Source organism: Hyperolius riggenbachi, chromosome 6 (genome assembly GCF_040937935.1).
Source record: "Hyperolius riggenbachi isolate aHypRig1 chromosome 6, aHypRig1.pri, whole genome shotgun sequence".
NCBI lineage: Eukaryota > Metazoa > Chordata > Amphibia > Anura > Hyperoliidae > Hyperolius > Hyperolius riggenbachi.
The window spans coordinates 292,351,685-292,365,952 of record NC_090651.1 but is presented as its reverse complement, the minus strand read 5'-3'; the positions used below and the strand labels follow the sequence as shown (position 1 = coordinate 292,365,952).

Genomic DNA, 14,268 nt, shown 5'->3' with positions numbered 1-14,268 from the left:
TACACACACAGCCTTATTATTTATATATTATAGCACATGCTATATGGAGGAACAACAATGACATGCTGAACATAAGATATACAGTAGTATCAATGTAACTTTCAGAATGTCACTGATTGATACTGTTATTACAGGATCTTATGAGACAACAAGCTCTCAATGAGGCAGTGACAGTCAGACATCAATCTCCACTCCATTGCCTTGTAAAGTATTAAGAGGCCATAAAGTCATTAGCCGGTGTGATAAGAATCTAGGAATCCTTTTGCTGAAAAGGGAAAGTCTACAAACAAAGGAGTCACATTTTGAAAAAAAAGTTGTAAAGTTTTTTTCAAGTCTTTAGAACTTTGCAGCAGTGAGAAACAGATGTTTATGAACCCTAGGGAGCAGGGACAGTGTACAAATTCCAAAGTGTGTGTGAGTCCTTATTTGTGTGGTGGACACATGCAGTCAATATAACAATGGTGTGAGAGCAAAATACGTTTTTTTTTCTCCATGCCCTTAGCTGTCAGTCTCTCAAACTTTTCCCCCCACGGGCCCCCTGTGGCGTCTGGGCCCCCCTGCGGAGGCATCCCTTGCAGGGTCTAGTGTTACGCCCCTGGAGGTATGCATTTACCAAGAAATGTCTGCTGCTGCTGCCATTTTCGGTATTCCACCAAAGTGCAAAATATTCGACCAATCAGAAAAAATGCTAGCTGAATTCTGCATATTTAGCTGTTCCCTACATTTTCATTTTGGCTACACTGGAAAAATACTGTCAAATAAAAGGTAACAGAAAACAAATCATTATTCAGAGACACTATGGGGACTGATCTAAAAATAAACTAGAACCATTTCATAAGCATATACATATGCTAAATGAACACCCTGACCTTTAATAAAGTTTTTTGTTCTGTTTTTATTAGCATTTAAATGCAAGTTCCCGCTTAGGGAGCTGGAGTTGAATCCCCCGTCTATGCCTATGAGCGCTAATGGGGATTTGGATGTGATGGCCTAAAAAATGTTGCAGGCACTTTTTGTTCCCTGCATGCGGAAGCATCCTATTGATTTCAACAGAGTTACAGATTGTGAAGCAAGCTCATGGTGAACCAGTGATTTAAATAGACTGTCATTCCACTTCTGAATTTGTGTGGGGAAAACAAAGCGAATCATCCCAAGTGGCCTTAGGTAGGTACAAACTGACAGCTTTAGATGTTCCATTACAATGAGGGCGCTAGGTGTATAAGTTATGCTACTTTAACTTTAGGGAAATATGTGTCTAATTCCACATATCAACCAGTCAGAAGCTTGTTTTCTAATATCCAGAGACTGGTTGCAAACAACAATTCTGGCCCATCGCTTACGTTTATTTTCCCCAACCTGTTTTAATGAGGGTGTCATCTTTTATTACTAGAAGAAGCAAAAAATACAAGTAATGACCAGTATCAAATAAATAATATAAATAAATCTATGCCTCACCCAGACCACTTCCTTGATCATGGTGGCAATCTTCATCACTAGCTTGGGGAAATGTCCAGGATCTAGAGCTCGTGTTGAGTGCTCGATGCAGAGACTAAAGAGGTAAGCTGGGGACAATTTGAATTCAGTGCTTGGATTGCCATTTTTCTCGATAATCTCTTTTAGTACAGCGTCCTCCTCCTGAGAGCGGTACTGCAACACCAAATCTCTGCTTTCTATGTAAGCTTGGACAGCTTCCTGTCGTTCCTGTAGAGATCTTCCACACATCTGACAGGAAAAAGCCCCACTCAAGCCAGGAGAGGACCAGGACTGAGGAAGCCAGGCAGGTCTTGTTTGTGGCACTCTAGGGTCCTTGTACATGAAAAGAAAGTGCTCTCCAAGTCCAAGTAAATCCCCAGCATGAAGCTCAGTTTCCCTCTGGAGTACTCCACCATTATGAGTAACAAGAGCACCCCGATAAGGTCTTACACGCACTAGGTTCTTTTGAGTCGTGGAATCTAACCGCCATACACAGCAGTGGCGGGGAAGTATGTCTGGAGCTGACAAGAAAGTGTCAACGTAGGGTCCCTTGTCTCTTGAAGATTTCTCTGATCTTCCAAATAGATGTTTCTTCCGAGTCATCACATATATCACAAAGTCCTGCTCCAGAAAATCAGATAGGAAAACGTGAGAAAAATAAAATATTGTTCAAGCACTTCAATCAAACTGTAAGAAATGGTAAATGGTCAGTTATTCAAAAGTAGACCTAAGGCCCGTTAAGTTAACAGGCGCTAGGCCTCCCCCACAACAACCTTCCCCTACAGCCCGTCACCACCGCCACCACATGTCAGTGCGCATGGCCCACGCACGCACCGCCTGCGCACATGCCCGTGCCCCTGGCCCAGTCCTCCTCCTGTCCCAATGGCCACCCGCGTGCCACGCATGCATGGTTCGTGAAAAACACGGACACAGTGACACAAGAGGAGGATGCAGGGAAACGGGTTTTATTAGGTAGGATTTATCTTCTCTTTAATTGCAACACCTGGAGTCCTGTATGTTGTACTTTTTATTTGCATTAACAAGAGCTAGTCCTAGAACAATTTTTGTTAGTGCAAACAGGCCTGTTTCTGGACATTTTGGTGCTCAGGGCAAGGCATATTTTGTCTTACCCAATCTTCTGAAATAATGCCTACATTTTCAGAATAGAAGATGCTCTAGAATATAAGTCGAACCTAGGTTTAGAGGGCCAAAACCGGGGAAAAAAAATATACTAAACCTGGTGCGTCCAATGTTCCAGGAGCGTTTTGTAGATGTTCTCCCTCAATTATTGTCCTCCTGTGTCTCCATGTGTCCCCCTTCTGTCCACCACGTTTCCCTTTCTGTCGCCCTGTGTCCTCCATTGCACCCCCCGTGTGTCCTCTTGTGTGTTCCACTGTGTCCCCCTCTCATTGAGTTGACAGTCATTGGTCCATCCCAACGACGTATATAGCTCCCACGAGCACAGTAGTAACTGTCATCTGCTTTTCTGAAGAGATGCGGAAACATCATAGCAGCTGAAGGACCCCTCTCCAGTTTCAGCCAGGCACAGCAGAGAACAGCCTTTGCTGTGCCTCTCTGAAACTGAAGAGCGGTCCTTCAGTTGCTACGTTTCTGTATCTGTTCAGCAAAGCAGATGACAGTTTTACTACCATGCTGAATAACTGAATAGGTCATTGGGAGAGAGGAATCTTTTCTTGTATTAAAAGGATGATTATTTGCTCCCCCACGGCAGGCAATAAAGCATCCCAGAAGTCCATTGGTAACTGTGTCTCATGCAGAATGTCATGTTAATCTAAACACCAGGAATGATTTATTTTTTAACTATTAACCCTTATTTTTCCTACTACTTTATTTCTCTTATGTGTCTGTAATTTATCATTTTACTTCTTACACTTTTTGTGATGGTGGTCCTTTAAAAACGGCCCTGAGTGCAAATAAAACATGCAGTACTTCCATTAAATTGGTGCCATGAGTGCTTTAACAGGACTACAATCGGCGTATTTATGACATTTTACAGGTACTGGGGAGGGTCTTCTTTGCTTATCATATGTTGTCATGTTCTAATTAGTTATAGGATTTTAATCAGTTGTAGTTGTGTTGACTACTGACCCTTCCTGTGTCCGTTTTTCTGTACACCTTGTGAACAAAAGCTCTTACCGTATCTTTGTTGTAGCCTTGCAGCAAAAGAAAATATGGATGCTCTGATGGGGGCTGAATCAAACACTGAGTGAGACGTTCAAAGTCTAAGTCAGTCTGGTCAACAGCATCCTCTGCACCATCGACATTGCTGTTCCGCTCAGCTGGAATCTGTAGGCTGTCTTTCTGGTTTGGGTCTCCATCTTGCCCAGCATCTGTGTCATTGGCCACCATGCTTTTTATGCTCTTCCGCTCCCTACGCTTCTTGCTGGTTAAGTTGATGTCACTTATACTGCGACGCAGGGAGGTGCTGTCTTCCCTCTCCCTTAAAGGAGCATTTCCACCAGAGGCTGCTCGGGAGCGGCTTTTCTGTAGCCTGCGGGCCTGGGCATTGATACCTGTGATAAGATATGACATAAGATAATTGTTACATATGTGACAATGATTAGTGTCCAAAGCAAGGCACCGTCAGTCATATGAGACGCAGTCACGCAGAGGTCCTCAGATGGGGTCTTCTCACCTGCCTTTTGCATGGTATGGAAGAGACACAAATGCATAGATAATTGTTGGTTTGAACGTTTTACAAGAATCTTCCTTTTAAAGTGGACCTGAACTCTTGCACAGCACACAAGGAAAACAGAGAGAAATGCACTATGTGTTGTATAGAGAGAAGAGCCTGTCAAATCCCCCCTCATCTTCAAGTAATCACAAGTGTAATTTCATCTCTCAACTGAGTCAGCGCTGAAATTCGGCAGTCCTCAGCAGACAGCTAATATGTAAAATGTTATTACAGAAACTGCGCCCACTGTATCTACCCACAGTCTTATTTATAGGTCCAGAGTGTTCGTTATCTGTCAGATCCACAGGATATGTCTATAGTACTTTAGTGAGACAGCGCTCCTCTTCCTCTCATCAAGCCACCTATGAGATTAAACACAACTCCACATAGTGTAATGCTCCACCAGGAGCGTCTGACGTCACGGGTAGCGAGGTGGATCATCGCCCGGGTAGGAACTAGTTTGAAGTGAGCGCGGGGGAGCCGGAGCGGAATCGGGACGCCGTCACCGCACTAAGGCAACACCGCTGGGCCATTGAGTCCGATAGGCGCATATATCTTCTGGATTACGTGAGTGCGCATTCAGCGCAGGGCTCTATTGCATATGTAAAAGGTTTTATGCTATGTTCATTTTACTGTTTTTATGAGGTATTGGATTAAAACTCTGTGGAACTCTACAGTTGCTGTGTCGTTGGCTGTGATGCCTATGCTTTAGACCCACCTGGATCTGAGGTGGTGTGAATCTGGTGAGCGTACATTTCATAAGGGAAATACGTGGAGTGTGGCACTGGAGCACGAGTGAAGCACTATAGCACTTTGGGTGTTTTAGAGATGTTTTTATAATCTGACAGTATTACACTATGTGGAGTTGTGTTTAATCTTATAGGTGGCTTGATGAGAGGAAGAGGAGCGCTGTCTCACTAAAGTACTATAGCTAATATGTATACACAGGATGTTAGCACCACTAGGTGAATGAAGCCCCAAGGGTTAAGTGTTAGCACGCTTGTGAAAAGCCCCTCAGCACATCCAAAGTTCCTGAGCACACGCTAAGACACACGCAAAAGTTTGCACGTGCGCCGAAAACGTTGCATGGTGTGCCATTAATGTCACATCGTTAGCGCACGAATGGTGCAACATTTTCGCCGCACCTCGTGACGTTTTTGGCGCACCGCTATGCTAATGCTATGCTAACCTAGTTAGTGCCAGAGCACGCTCAAAGTCTTTAGGCGTGCTAACTAGGTTAGCACTGCTTTGTGAATCAGGCCCTTTGTCTGCTTCAATGAAAGCAGGACATTGACACACTGCAGATTTATTGCAGGAGTTCTGTAAGCTGTAACAAAGAAATGTTTTTCTTTAAATATTAATATGCTGTTGCTTATCTTTTAGAGCAGAGATTAAGTTCTGAGTTCGGAGCCACTTTAACAGGACAGTGCTGACATAGAGCAGTTCAGTATTTTTGTTGTAAAAAGCAATATGTTGTAGAGTTGTCTATCCCCAATGAAAATGAAGAAGCTGAACAGCAGTCATCTTATGTTTTTTTCAGATAGGTTTGTAACACTGTTATTTTGTAGACCTAAGTGAGCACTAGTTTGCATGCTGCACAGAAGGGACAGAAATCCTCAACTGAGCATAGTCAAGCGATGCTAAGGCTGAGGGTGGTCAGGTTGTGACATTTTTTTATTGGCCTTGAAGTGCACCTGAACTCAGGAATGCTTTTTGAAACAAAAGCTTAGGCCAGGCTCCCTTTCAAAGATATTACCATAAGTATATTTTGTTTGCATAGCTGATCCGGTTTTCAGGAGATATTTCAAGTCTAAGTCTCTTGGGGCCAGGCAGAGGCTCGAAAGGTGCAAAGTTGTTGGTGCAGAGGCATAAGGGCGCATTTCTCTAGCAGCCACTGTCCCAGGGTCGCAATCAGGGCAGATGAACAAGTACTGCTGAATGGGGCTGGCAGTACAAGGAATGTGGGAAAAGGGCCCCAACTTCTTTCCTCCCTCCCTGTACTGGGTTCCCCTGATGTGACACACACACACACACACACACACACACACACACACACACACACACACTTATGTACAACGGGCAGTACCTGTATTTACAAAAGGGACTCACCTGCATCAGCCCTCAGCGCATAGAGGTCCTATATGTTTTCTGCAGCACTGTCCACTCTCTGATCTGAGGATCAGGAAGTAGAGAACAAGTTGCGCTGTAGAAGACAGATGGGACCTCTAGTGGCTGGAGCCTGAAAGAGGTAAGTCTCTATTGTGAAACCCACCAGTTGCAAATAACTGTGCATATGGGGGGAGCACATCAGGGGAAGACCAGCACCCGGAATACTATGGAGGGACCATTTGACCCCCAACAGGAAATACTGTGGGGGAATTTGGGACCACTAGACCTCCATGTGGGAATATGGTGGGGGGATGGGGCAGCTACTAAGGAATACTGTGGGGGGATTGGGACAACTAGACTACCAGGCAAAGCTATATGGGGTTGAGGTGACTACTTCACCACCAGGGAATATTGTGGGTGAATGGGGACCACTAGACTACCAGGGTATACTGTGTGTGCGTGGGGGGGGGGGGGGGGGAGTATTGTGGTGGAATGTGGAGACGATTAGACCAACAGGGAATACTATGAGTGAATGGAGGGATCACTAGACTACCAGGGAATTCTGTGGGGATGGGTGGACTACTAGACTTCAAAGGAATACTATGGGGAGACCACTCGACCTCGACCACTCGAATACTGTGGGGGGAAGGGGAACCATTAGACTTCCAGGGAATACTGTGGAAGGAACAGGGGGTTGACTAGACTTCTAGGGAATACTGTGGTGGGGATCATGAGCATCACCTCTCATTTGAAATGCTCCCCCGCAACCTGTTCATCATGCTCCAAGCCTGGAAACCTTTTAAACATACTCTCAAAACTCACCCAGGCCCATCTCAAAACTCGGCTAAGGCTATAATTTGCTATAGATAGTATTGGAGGTCCACTGCCTCATCCGCTTACAGCTTCCTTAATGTCTCCATCCCACTACCCTCTCCAGAGTTTAACCTTGCAAGGGCAGGGACCTCCTCCTATTGTTCCTTAATACGCTAATTTAAATAAATAAAAAATAAAAATAATCAAAAACGAGTCAGAGATCAGGGGCAGATATTGTACAGAACTGCTGCTCCAGTGTAGAACGATCTATTAGGAATTAGGTAGGAATGCCACAGCTTCAGTGAGTAATTTCCTGTCTAACCAATTTCTATAGAAGCCATTTCCCACACACTGCATTAAAGAAGGTGGAGCTGCTATAGTACCGTAACTAGACAAAGTTTGCTATGACTAAGAGTGAGTGAAGACAAAAATGTATAGTTAGATAATTACAAATGCCAAAGAATGACGTAAATAAGCAGCAACTTCCTTTGTTCTCCTCTTCCACTTCCACACTGACACCTCCTGCAACAGCTGTCATCATCTACAAATAGTACACAGCTCTCTTTCAGTGGTCAGCCATCCCTCTTAAAGTGACCCTGAGATGAATCAATGTAAAAGTTTTATACATACCTGGGGCTTCCTCCTGCCCCCTCTTTAGCGATTGATTCCACGTAGTCTTCCTCCACCTCCTCCCCTTACAAGCTCCGTAAGTTCGGACAGTCGGGGCGCACTGCTCATGCACAGCCGGCTGTGTGCACCCTGCCGTGCTCCAGTGGCCGGGAGCGCTCTGCGCCTTCTCAGTACTACGCTCTGAGACGCTGGAGCGAGATGGCGGTGCATGCTCAGCCCATACTGTGCATGCGCCAAGTGGCCGAATTTACAGGGTTTGTAATGGGAGGAGGAGGAGACGGAGGAAGACGACATTGGAGCAATCGCTGCGGAGGGGGCTGGAGGAAGCCCCAGGTATGTATAAAACTTTTATTTACGATAATTTGTGTTATTACAATATTATCCTTTCTATGTGTAAAACAGTGCGTATGCAGGGGAGTGGTTAGGGTTAGGCACCACCAGGGGGATGGTTAGGCACAAGGGGAGTTTTAGGGTTAAACACCACAAGGGAGGTGGTTAGAGTTAGGTACCACCAGGGAGGTGGTTAGGGTTAGGCACCACCTGGGAAGTTTTAGGTTTAAGCACCACCAGGGGAGTTTTAGGGTTAGGCACCACCAGGGGGATCTTGGAGTTAGGGATAGGTACAGGGAGGGTTCTGTGTCAGAGTAGGGTTAGGTATAGTTAGGGTTAGGCACCACCAGGGGAGGGTTCTGTGTGAGAGTAGGGTTGGGTTAAGCTGTATTGTTGAATTACATTACGATATTTAACATTATTATGTTTTCCTTTTCAACTCCCATCTGTTTTAAAATGGTAATAATAATAATATTAATCGGAATTAACGATTTTACATTACAAATATAGTTATTTATCGATAATCCTAAATTACCAATTTTGTTTTGCTGATAAATCACGCCCAAATTTGACCGCGACTTTTTTTTTAGGTACATGCATGCTATTGCTACCAAAATTGCTACATATGTCAAGGGGAGTATTGGGAACTAGTTAAAAAAAAGAATTGTTCAAAAAGATCTTGTAATTTTTGAGAAAATCAATTGAAAAATGACAGTTTAAAAATATTTTTCTTTGTATTTTTAAAACCGATCTTCTCAAAAACTACAAGGTCTTTTTGAAAAATAATTTTCTCCTTAACATCTGTAGCAATTTTGATAGCAATAGCATGTATGAAGGCTTAGCTATTCACCAACAAAGTCGACACGAAATTACGTGGAAATTCATGCGTAATTACGAATGATTATACAAAGTCAATTAAATTAACAATTTGTAATGCCGCGTAGGCGTAATTGCAAAAATGTATGCCTAATTTTTGCGTATTCGTGATTAGCTGATTAAGATATGGGCAACCAATAAAGAGGAAGTGTAGAGTTGTACAGTCACTTCCATAAATTGGGGTATGCTAACATCTAACATCCCACACCAGATTGGTCTACCCCTTATGCTGGATGTCTGAAAAACCTAAAATCTATATATATAAAGGTGTGTGTGTGTGTGTGTGTGCGTGCGTGCGTGCGTGCGTGCCACGATCACTCGAAAACGGCTTGACCGATTTGAACGAAACTTGGTATACAGATGCCTTACTACCTGGGATAATAGGTTCTGGGGGTCTCGTGGCCCCCCTGCACACCTGGGCGGAGCTACAAACAGCAAATCAGATTTTACCCATTCAAGTCAATGGAAAAAATGTAAAAGGCTGCCGTTCTCACAGTAATCAAGCCAGAGTCTCCACACTTGGCACAGTTGTTCACTTGGTGACTGAGGTTACAAATCCAGGAATAGCGGCGGAGCATAAAACAGCCAATCAAAATTCAGCCATTCATTTTAAATGGGAAAATGTAAACTGCAGCCATTCTTACACTGTTAATCGCAGGGTTCTCAAACTTGCCACAGTTGGTCACTGGGTGAATAAGATTAAGATTTAGGAAAGTGGGTGGAGCCTACAACAGCCAATCAAAATTAACCTATTGCGTTTAAAGGGGAATATTTAAACTACTGCAATTCTTACACTGTTAATGGCAGAGGCTTTAAACTTGCTACAGTCGGTCTTTGGGTGACTGGGGTCCAAATTCACTAAAGGGGCGGGGTCACAAACAGCCAATCACATTTCCTTGGTGGATAAACTGCTTCTATTCACACATTTTTGATGCCAGGAACCTAAAAGCTCACAAACTTGGTCATTGAGTGACTGTGTGTCCAGGTTACAAAAAGTGGGTGGAGCCTACAACAGCCAAACAAAATTCACCTATTTATTTTCAAGGGGAATATTTAAATTGCTGCCATTCTTACACTGTTAATGGCAGAGGCTTCAAACTTGCTACAGTCGGTCTTTGGGTGACTGGGGTACAAATTCACTAAAGGGGCGGGGTCACAAACAACCAAGCAGAATTCCTTGGTGGATAAACTGCTTCTATTTACACATTTTTGATCCCAGGAACCTAAAAGCTCACAAACTTGGTCATTGAGTGACTGTGTGTCCAGGTTGCAAAGAGTGGGTGGAGCCAAAAACAACTTTTACTGGGAAAATATAAACTGCAGTCATTCTTACACCGTTAATGGCAGGGTTCTCAAACTTTGCACAGTTGGTCACTGGGTGAATGAGATTAAGATTTTGGAAGGGAGGTGGAGCCTACAACAGCCAATAAAAATTCACCTTTCGATTTTCAAAGGGAATATTTAAGCTGCTACCATTCTTATACTGTTAATAGCAGATGCCTCAAACCTGCTACAGTTGGTCACTAGGGTTCAAATTCAGTAAGGGGGTGAGCCACAAACAGCCAATCAGATTTGTTTATTTTTCAATAGGAATTGATACCAAGGACCCCAAAGCTGATAAACTTGATAATTGAGTGACTGTATGTCAAGGTTAGAAAAAGTGGATGGCGCCACCAACTTAATTTTTTACATGGCAGGTTTCCCAAACTTGACAGAATTGGCCACTAGGTGACTGGGATTAATATTCAGAAATGTGGGTGGAGCCTAAAACAGCCAATCAAAATTCACCTATTGATTTTCAAGGGGAATATTTACATTGCTACCATTCTTACACTGTTAATGGCAGAGACCTCAAACCTGATACAGTCATCTATTGGGTGACTGGGGTCCAAATTCACTAAAGGGGGTGGAGCCACAAACAGCCAATCAGATATTTTTTTTTAGATTGATTTCAGCCATTCTGTTATTGGCAAGGTTCTCAAACTTGGCACAGTTGGCCACTGTGTGACTGGGACTAATATTCAGGAAAGTGGGTGGAGCCTACAGCAGCCAATCAAAATTCACCTTTTGATTTTCAAGGTGAACATTTATATTCCTGCCATTCATACACTCTTAATGGCAGAGGCCTCAATTCTGGTACAGTCAGTCACTGGGAGACTGGGGTTTAAATTCTGAAAAGGGAGCGGGCCAAAAACAGCCAATGAAATTTAAATGGTAAAATGCAACTAATTGATGCCAAAGACCCCACAGCTCATAAACTTGGTCATTGAGCGACTGTATGTCAAGATTAGAAATAGTGAGCAGAGACAAAAACAACTAACTTTTTACATAGGAAAGTATAAATTGCAGCTAATCTTACACTGGTAGTGGCAGGGTTCTCAAACTTGACACGGTTGGTCACTGGGGGACTAGGATTAATATTTGGAAAAGTAGGTGGAGCCTACAAGAGCCAATCAAAATTCACCTATTGATTTTCAAGGGGAATATTGAAACTGCTGTCATTCTTACACTGTTAATGGCAGAGGCCTCAAACCTGCTACAGTCGGTCATCAAGTGACTGGGGTTCAAATTCACTAAAGGGGCAGAGCCACAAACAGCCAATCAGATTTGCTTTTCTGGATAAACTGCTTCCATTCACACAATTTTGATGCCAGGAACCCAAAAGCTCACAAACTTGGTCATTCAGTAGTGACTGTGTGTCAAGATTACAAAAGTGGGCGGAGCTAAAAACAAATTTCACTGGGAAAATGTAGACTGCAGTCCTTCTTACACTGTTTATGGTAGGGTTCCCAAACTTTGCCCAGATGGTCACTGGGTGACTGAGATTAATAATCAGAGAAGTGGGTGGAGCCTATAATAGCCAATCAAAATTCACTTGTTGATTTTCAAGGGGAATATTTAAATGGCTGCCATTTTTACACTGGTAATAGCAGATGCCTCAAACCTGCTACAGTTGGTCATTGAGTGACTGGGGTTCAAATGCTGGAGAGGGGCGCAGCCACAAACAGCCAATTATTATTATTATTTATTGAATTTATAAAGCGCCAACATATTACGCAACGCTGAACATTAATTTAGGTTACAGACAATATTTAGGGGTGACATACAGCAATATGACAATACAGGAATACAAGAAAACCAGATCACACACCATAGTATGAGTACCAGGTAATGCTTAGTCAGTCACTGGATGGAGTATGGAGATTAGGCAAGTTAGGTTCACTCAGATGCATAGCATGGGTTCACAGTAATGGAGGTGCAAGATCAGGTAGGACACAAAAGGAGGAGGACCCTGCCCAAAGGCTTACAATCTAGAGGGAGAGGTAAGGACATGAATGGTAGGGGACCAGAGTTCAGCTGTAGGTTTAGAGCACTTGTGAGGGATAGTAGGCCAGAGTGAAAAGGTGAGTTTTGAGGGCTTTCTTGAAGATGTTGAAGGAGTGGGCTGCCCTAATGGGTGGAGGTAGGGAGTTCCATAGTGTTGGAGCAGCTCTTGAGAAGTCCTGGAAACGTGCATGGGACTGGGTGATGCGGGGGGGCGGTGACGATTGGCGGAGCCAATCTGATTTGTTTAATTTCTATGGGAATATACAAATTATTGATGCTAAAGACCCCAAAGCTCACAAACTTGGTCATTGAGTGTTTGTGCGTTAGGGTTAGAAAAAGTGGGCAGAACCAACACCAGTCAAATACATACCCGGGCAATGCTGGGTCATCAGTGGGTGGAGACAAATACAAATTTCACTGGGAAAATATAAACTGCAGCTATTCTTACACTGTTATTGGCAGGGTTCTTAAACTTTGCACAGTTGGGCACTCAGTGAATGGGATTGATATTCAGAAAAGTGGGTGGAGCCTACAAAAGTGAATAAAGCTTTACCTATTGCTTTTCAAAGGAATATTTAAATGCTACCATTCTTGCACGGTTAATGGCACAGGCCTCAAACCTGGTACAGTTGGTCATTGGGTGACTGGGGTTCAAATTCAGAAAAGGGTGTGGAGCCACAAACAGTCCATCAGATTTTTTCATTTCAATGCAAATGATTGATGCCAAAGACCACAAAGCTCACAAACTTGGTCATTGAGTAATTGTGTGTTAGGGTTAGAAAAAGTGGGTGGAGCCGACACCAGCCAAATACATACCCGAGCAGCGCCGGGTAATCAGCTAGTCTTTCATAAAAAGGAAAAAAGCACAGGAGAGATCAGAAGTCCCTTATGATATAGTATGTTAAGCAAATGGTAGAAATAAGAGCAATAAAAAATGTTCTCAAAACCCAGATAGCAGAATGGCAACCACCATATAAAGCTTTGGGTGAGGTGGGTCCAATCATTTTGTGAAGATGTTTATGTCCTAATGGGTTTGGTCACTCTCCAGAAAAAGTGTAGTTAGAGTCAACAATGGATAAATAACTGTGAATGGCCCAAACAAATAACTAAGGAAACGGCTGTAGTTAGCCTACAGGCGTTCTGAGCCATGCAATACTTATCTTTAGACAGTGTTCACTGACATGAGGAAGCGAGTTTGTACCTGTGAAATGCATTGTCTGATTTTTCACAATAAACTACCTCTTTTTATCCTAAACTATGGACCATCCTAAGGTAAGTTCCTCTAACCTTTTAAACTGTTTTTACGTGTTTTATATTTTTGGGTCTCCTCCTTCCTTTCCAAGTTACCACATATACTGTCAGTTCCTCCCTTCTGTTTACTGAAGGATTGTTAATAAATATTAATATATACATACCCCAAAGGAGTCAGCAGAAAAAACATGTAGGGCAGGTCTAACAAGTCAGAGACACCTGGCTGAAGCCCAAGCAGCTACTAGCAGCTTGCTGGGAGGGATGCCTCATATGCAGGAGCTGGTGCCAACCACTGGAGAAGAGCAGGCAAAACTTTCATTTAAAACAACTGTCTGTAGGTGCAATTTAATTTTGGTCTGAAAAAGTATGGATGAGGTAATTTGACTAAACAATTATGACGCCTTTTTCAAACCTAGCACTCTAGTGCTCCAAGGTAAGACTGCTTCCCACTACACCATCGTGCCACAATGTCTAATGTTATGCACCCACTTCCCTTTAGTGATATGGATACAAAGACAGCTGATAAAGGACCAGAATTAAGGTTCTGCTGCTGAAGTGACCTGCATATCGGATTCTTGTTCCCAAACCCTTGTATACTCTTTATCACTTTCCTTTACTCGTTCCCACTGGGCTTGCAAACCGCTGGCCTCTGCTTGTTAACATCTTTACTACTCCTAACCTGAGCCCTTCCTTTCAGCAGCCATTATCTTCTGTCTAACGTCTTGCAGCTCTGGTAAAGATACAACTTTCAGGAAGCCAAAGCT

The 14,268-nt window shown here is 43.4% G+C and overlaps 1 protein-coding gene across 3 annotated transcripts in view; it reads right to left on the bottom strand.

Moving 5' to 3' along the window:
- RASIP1 (Ras interacting protein 1) overlaps positions 1-14,268 on the bottom strand; it is a 79,745-nt gene that overhangs the window by 39,351 nt on the left and 26,126 nt on the right. For all 3 annotated transcript variants that reach the window (XM_068241063.1, XM_068241064.1, XM_068241066.1), the window contains exons 4-5: positions 3,631-4,007; positions 1,456-2,094 (exon numbers count right to left, since the gene is read on the bottom strand). In XM_068241063.1, the coding sequence (XP_068097164.1) occupies positions 1,456-2,094; positions 3,631-4,007 (1,016 nt within the window). The remainder of the gene's footprint in view (positions 1-1,455; positions 2,095-3,630; positions 4,008-14,268) is intronic.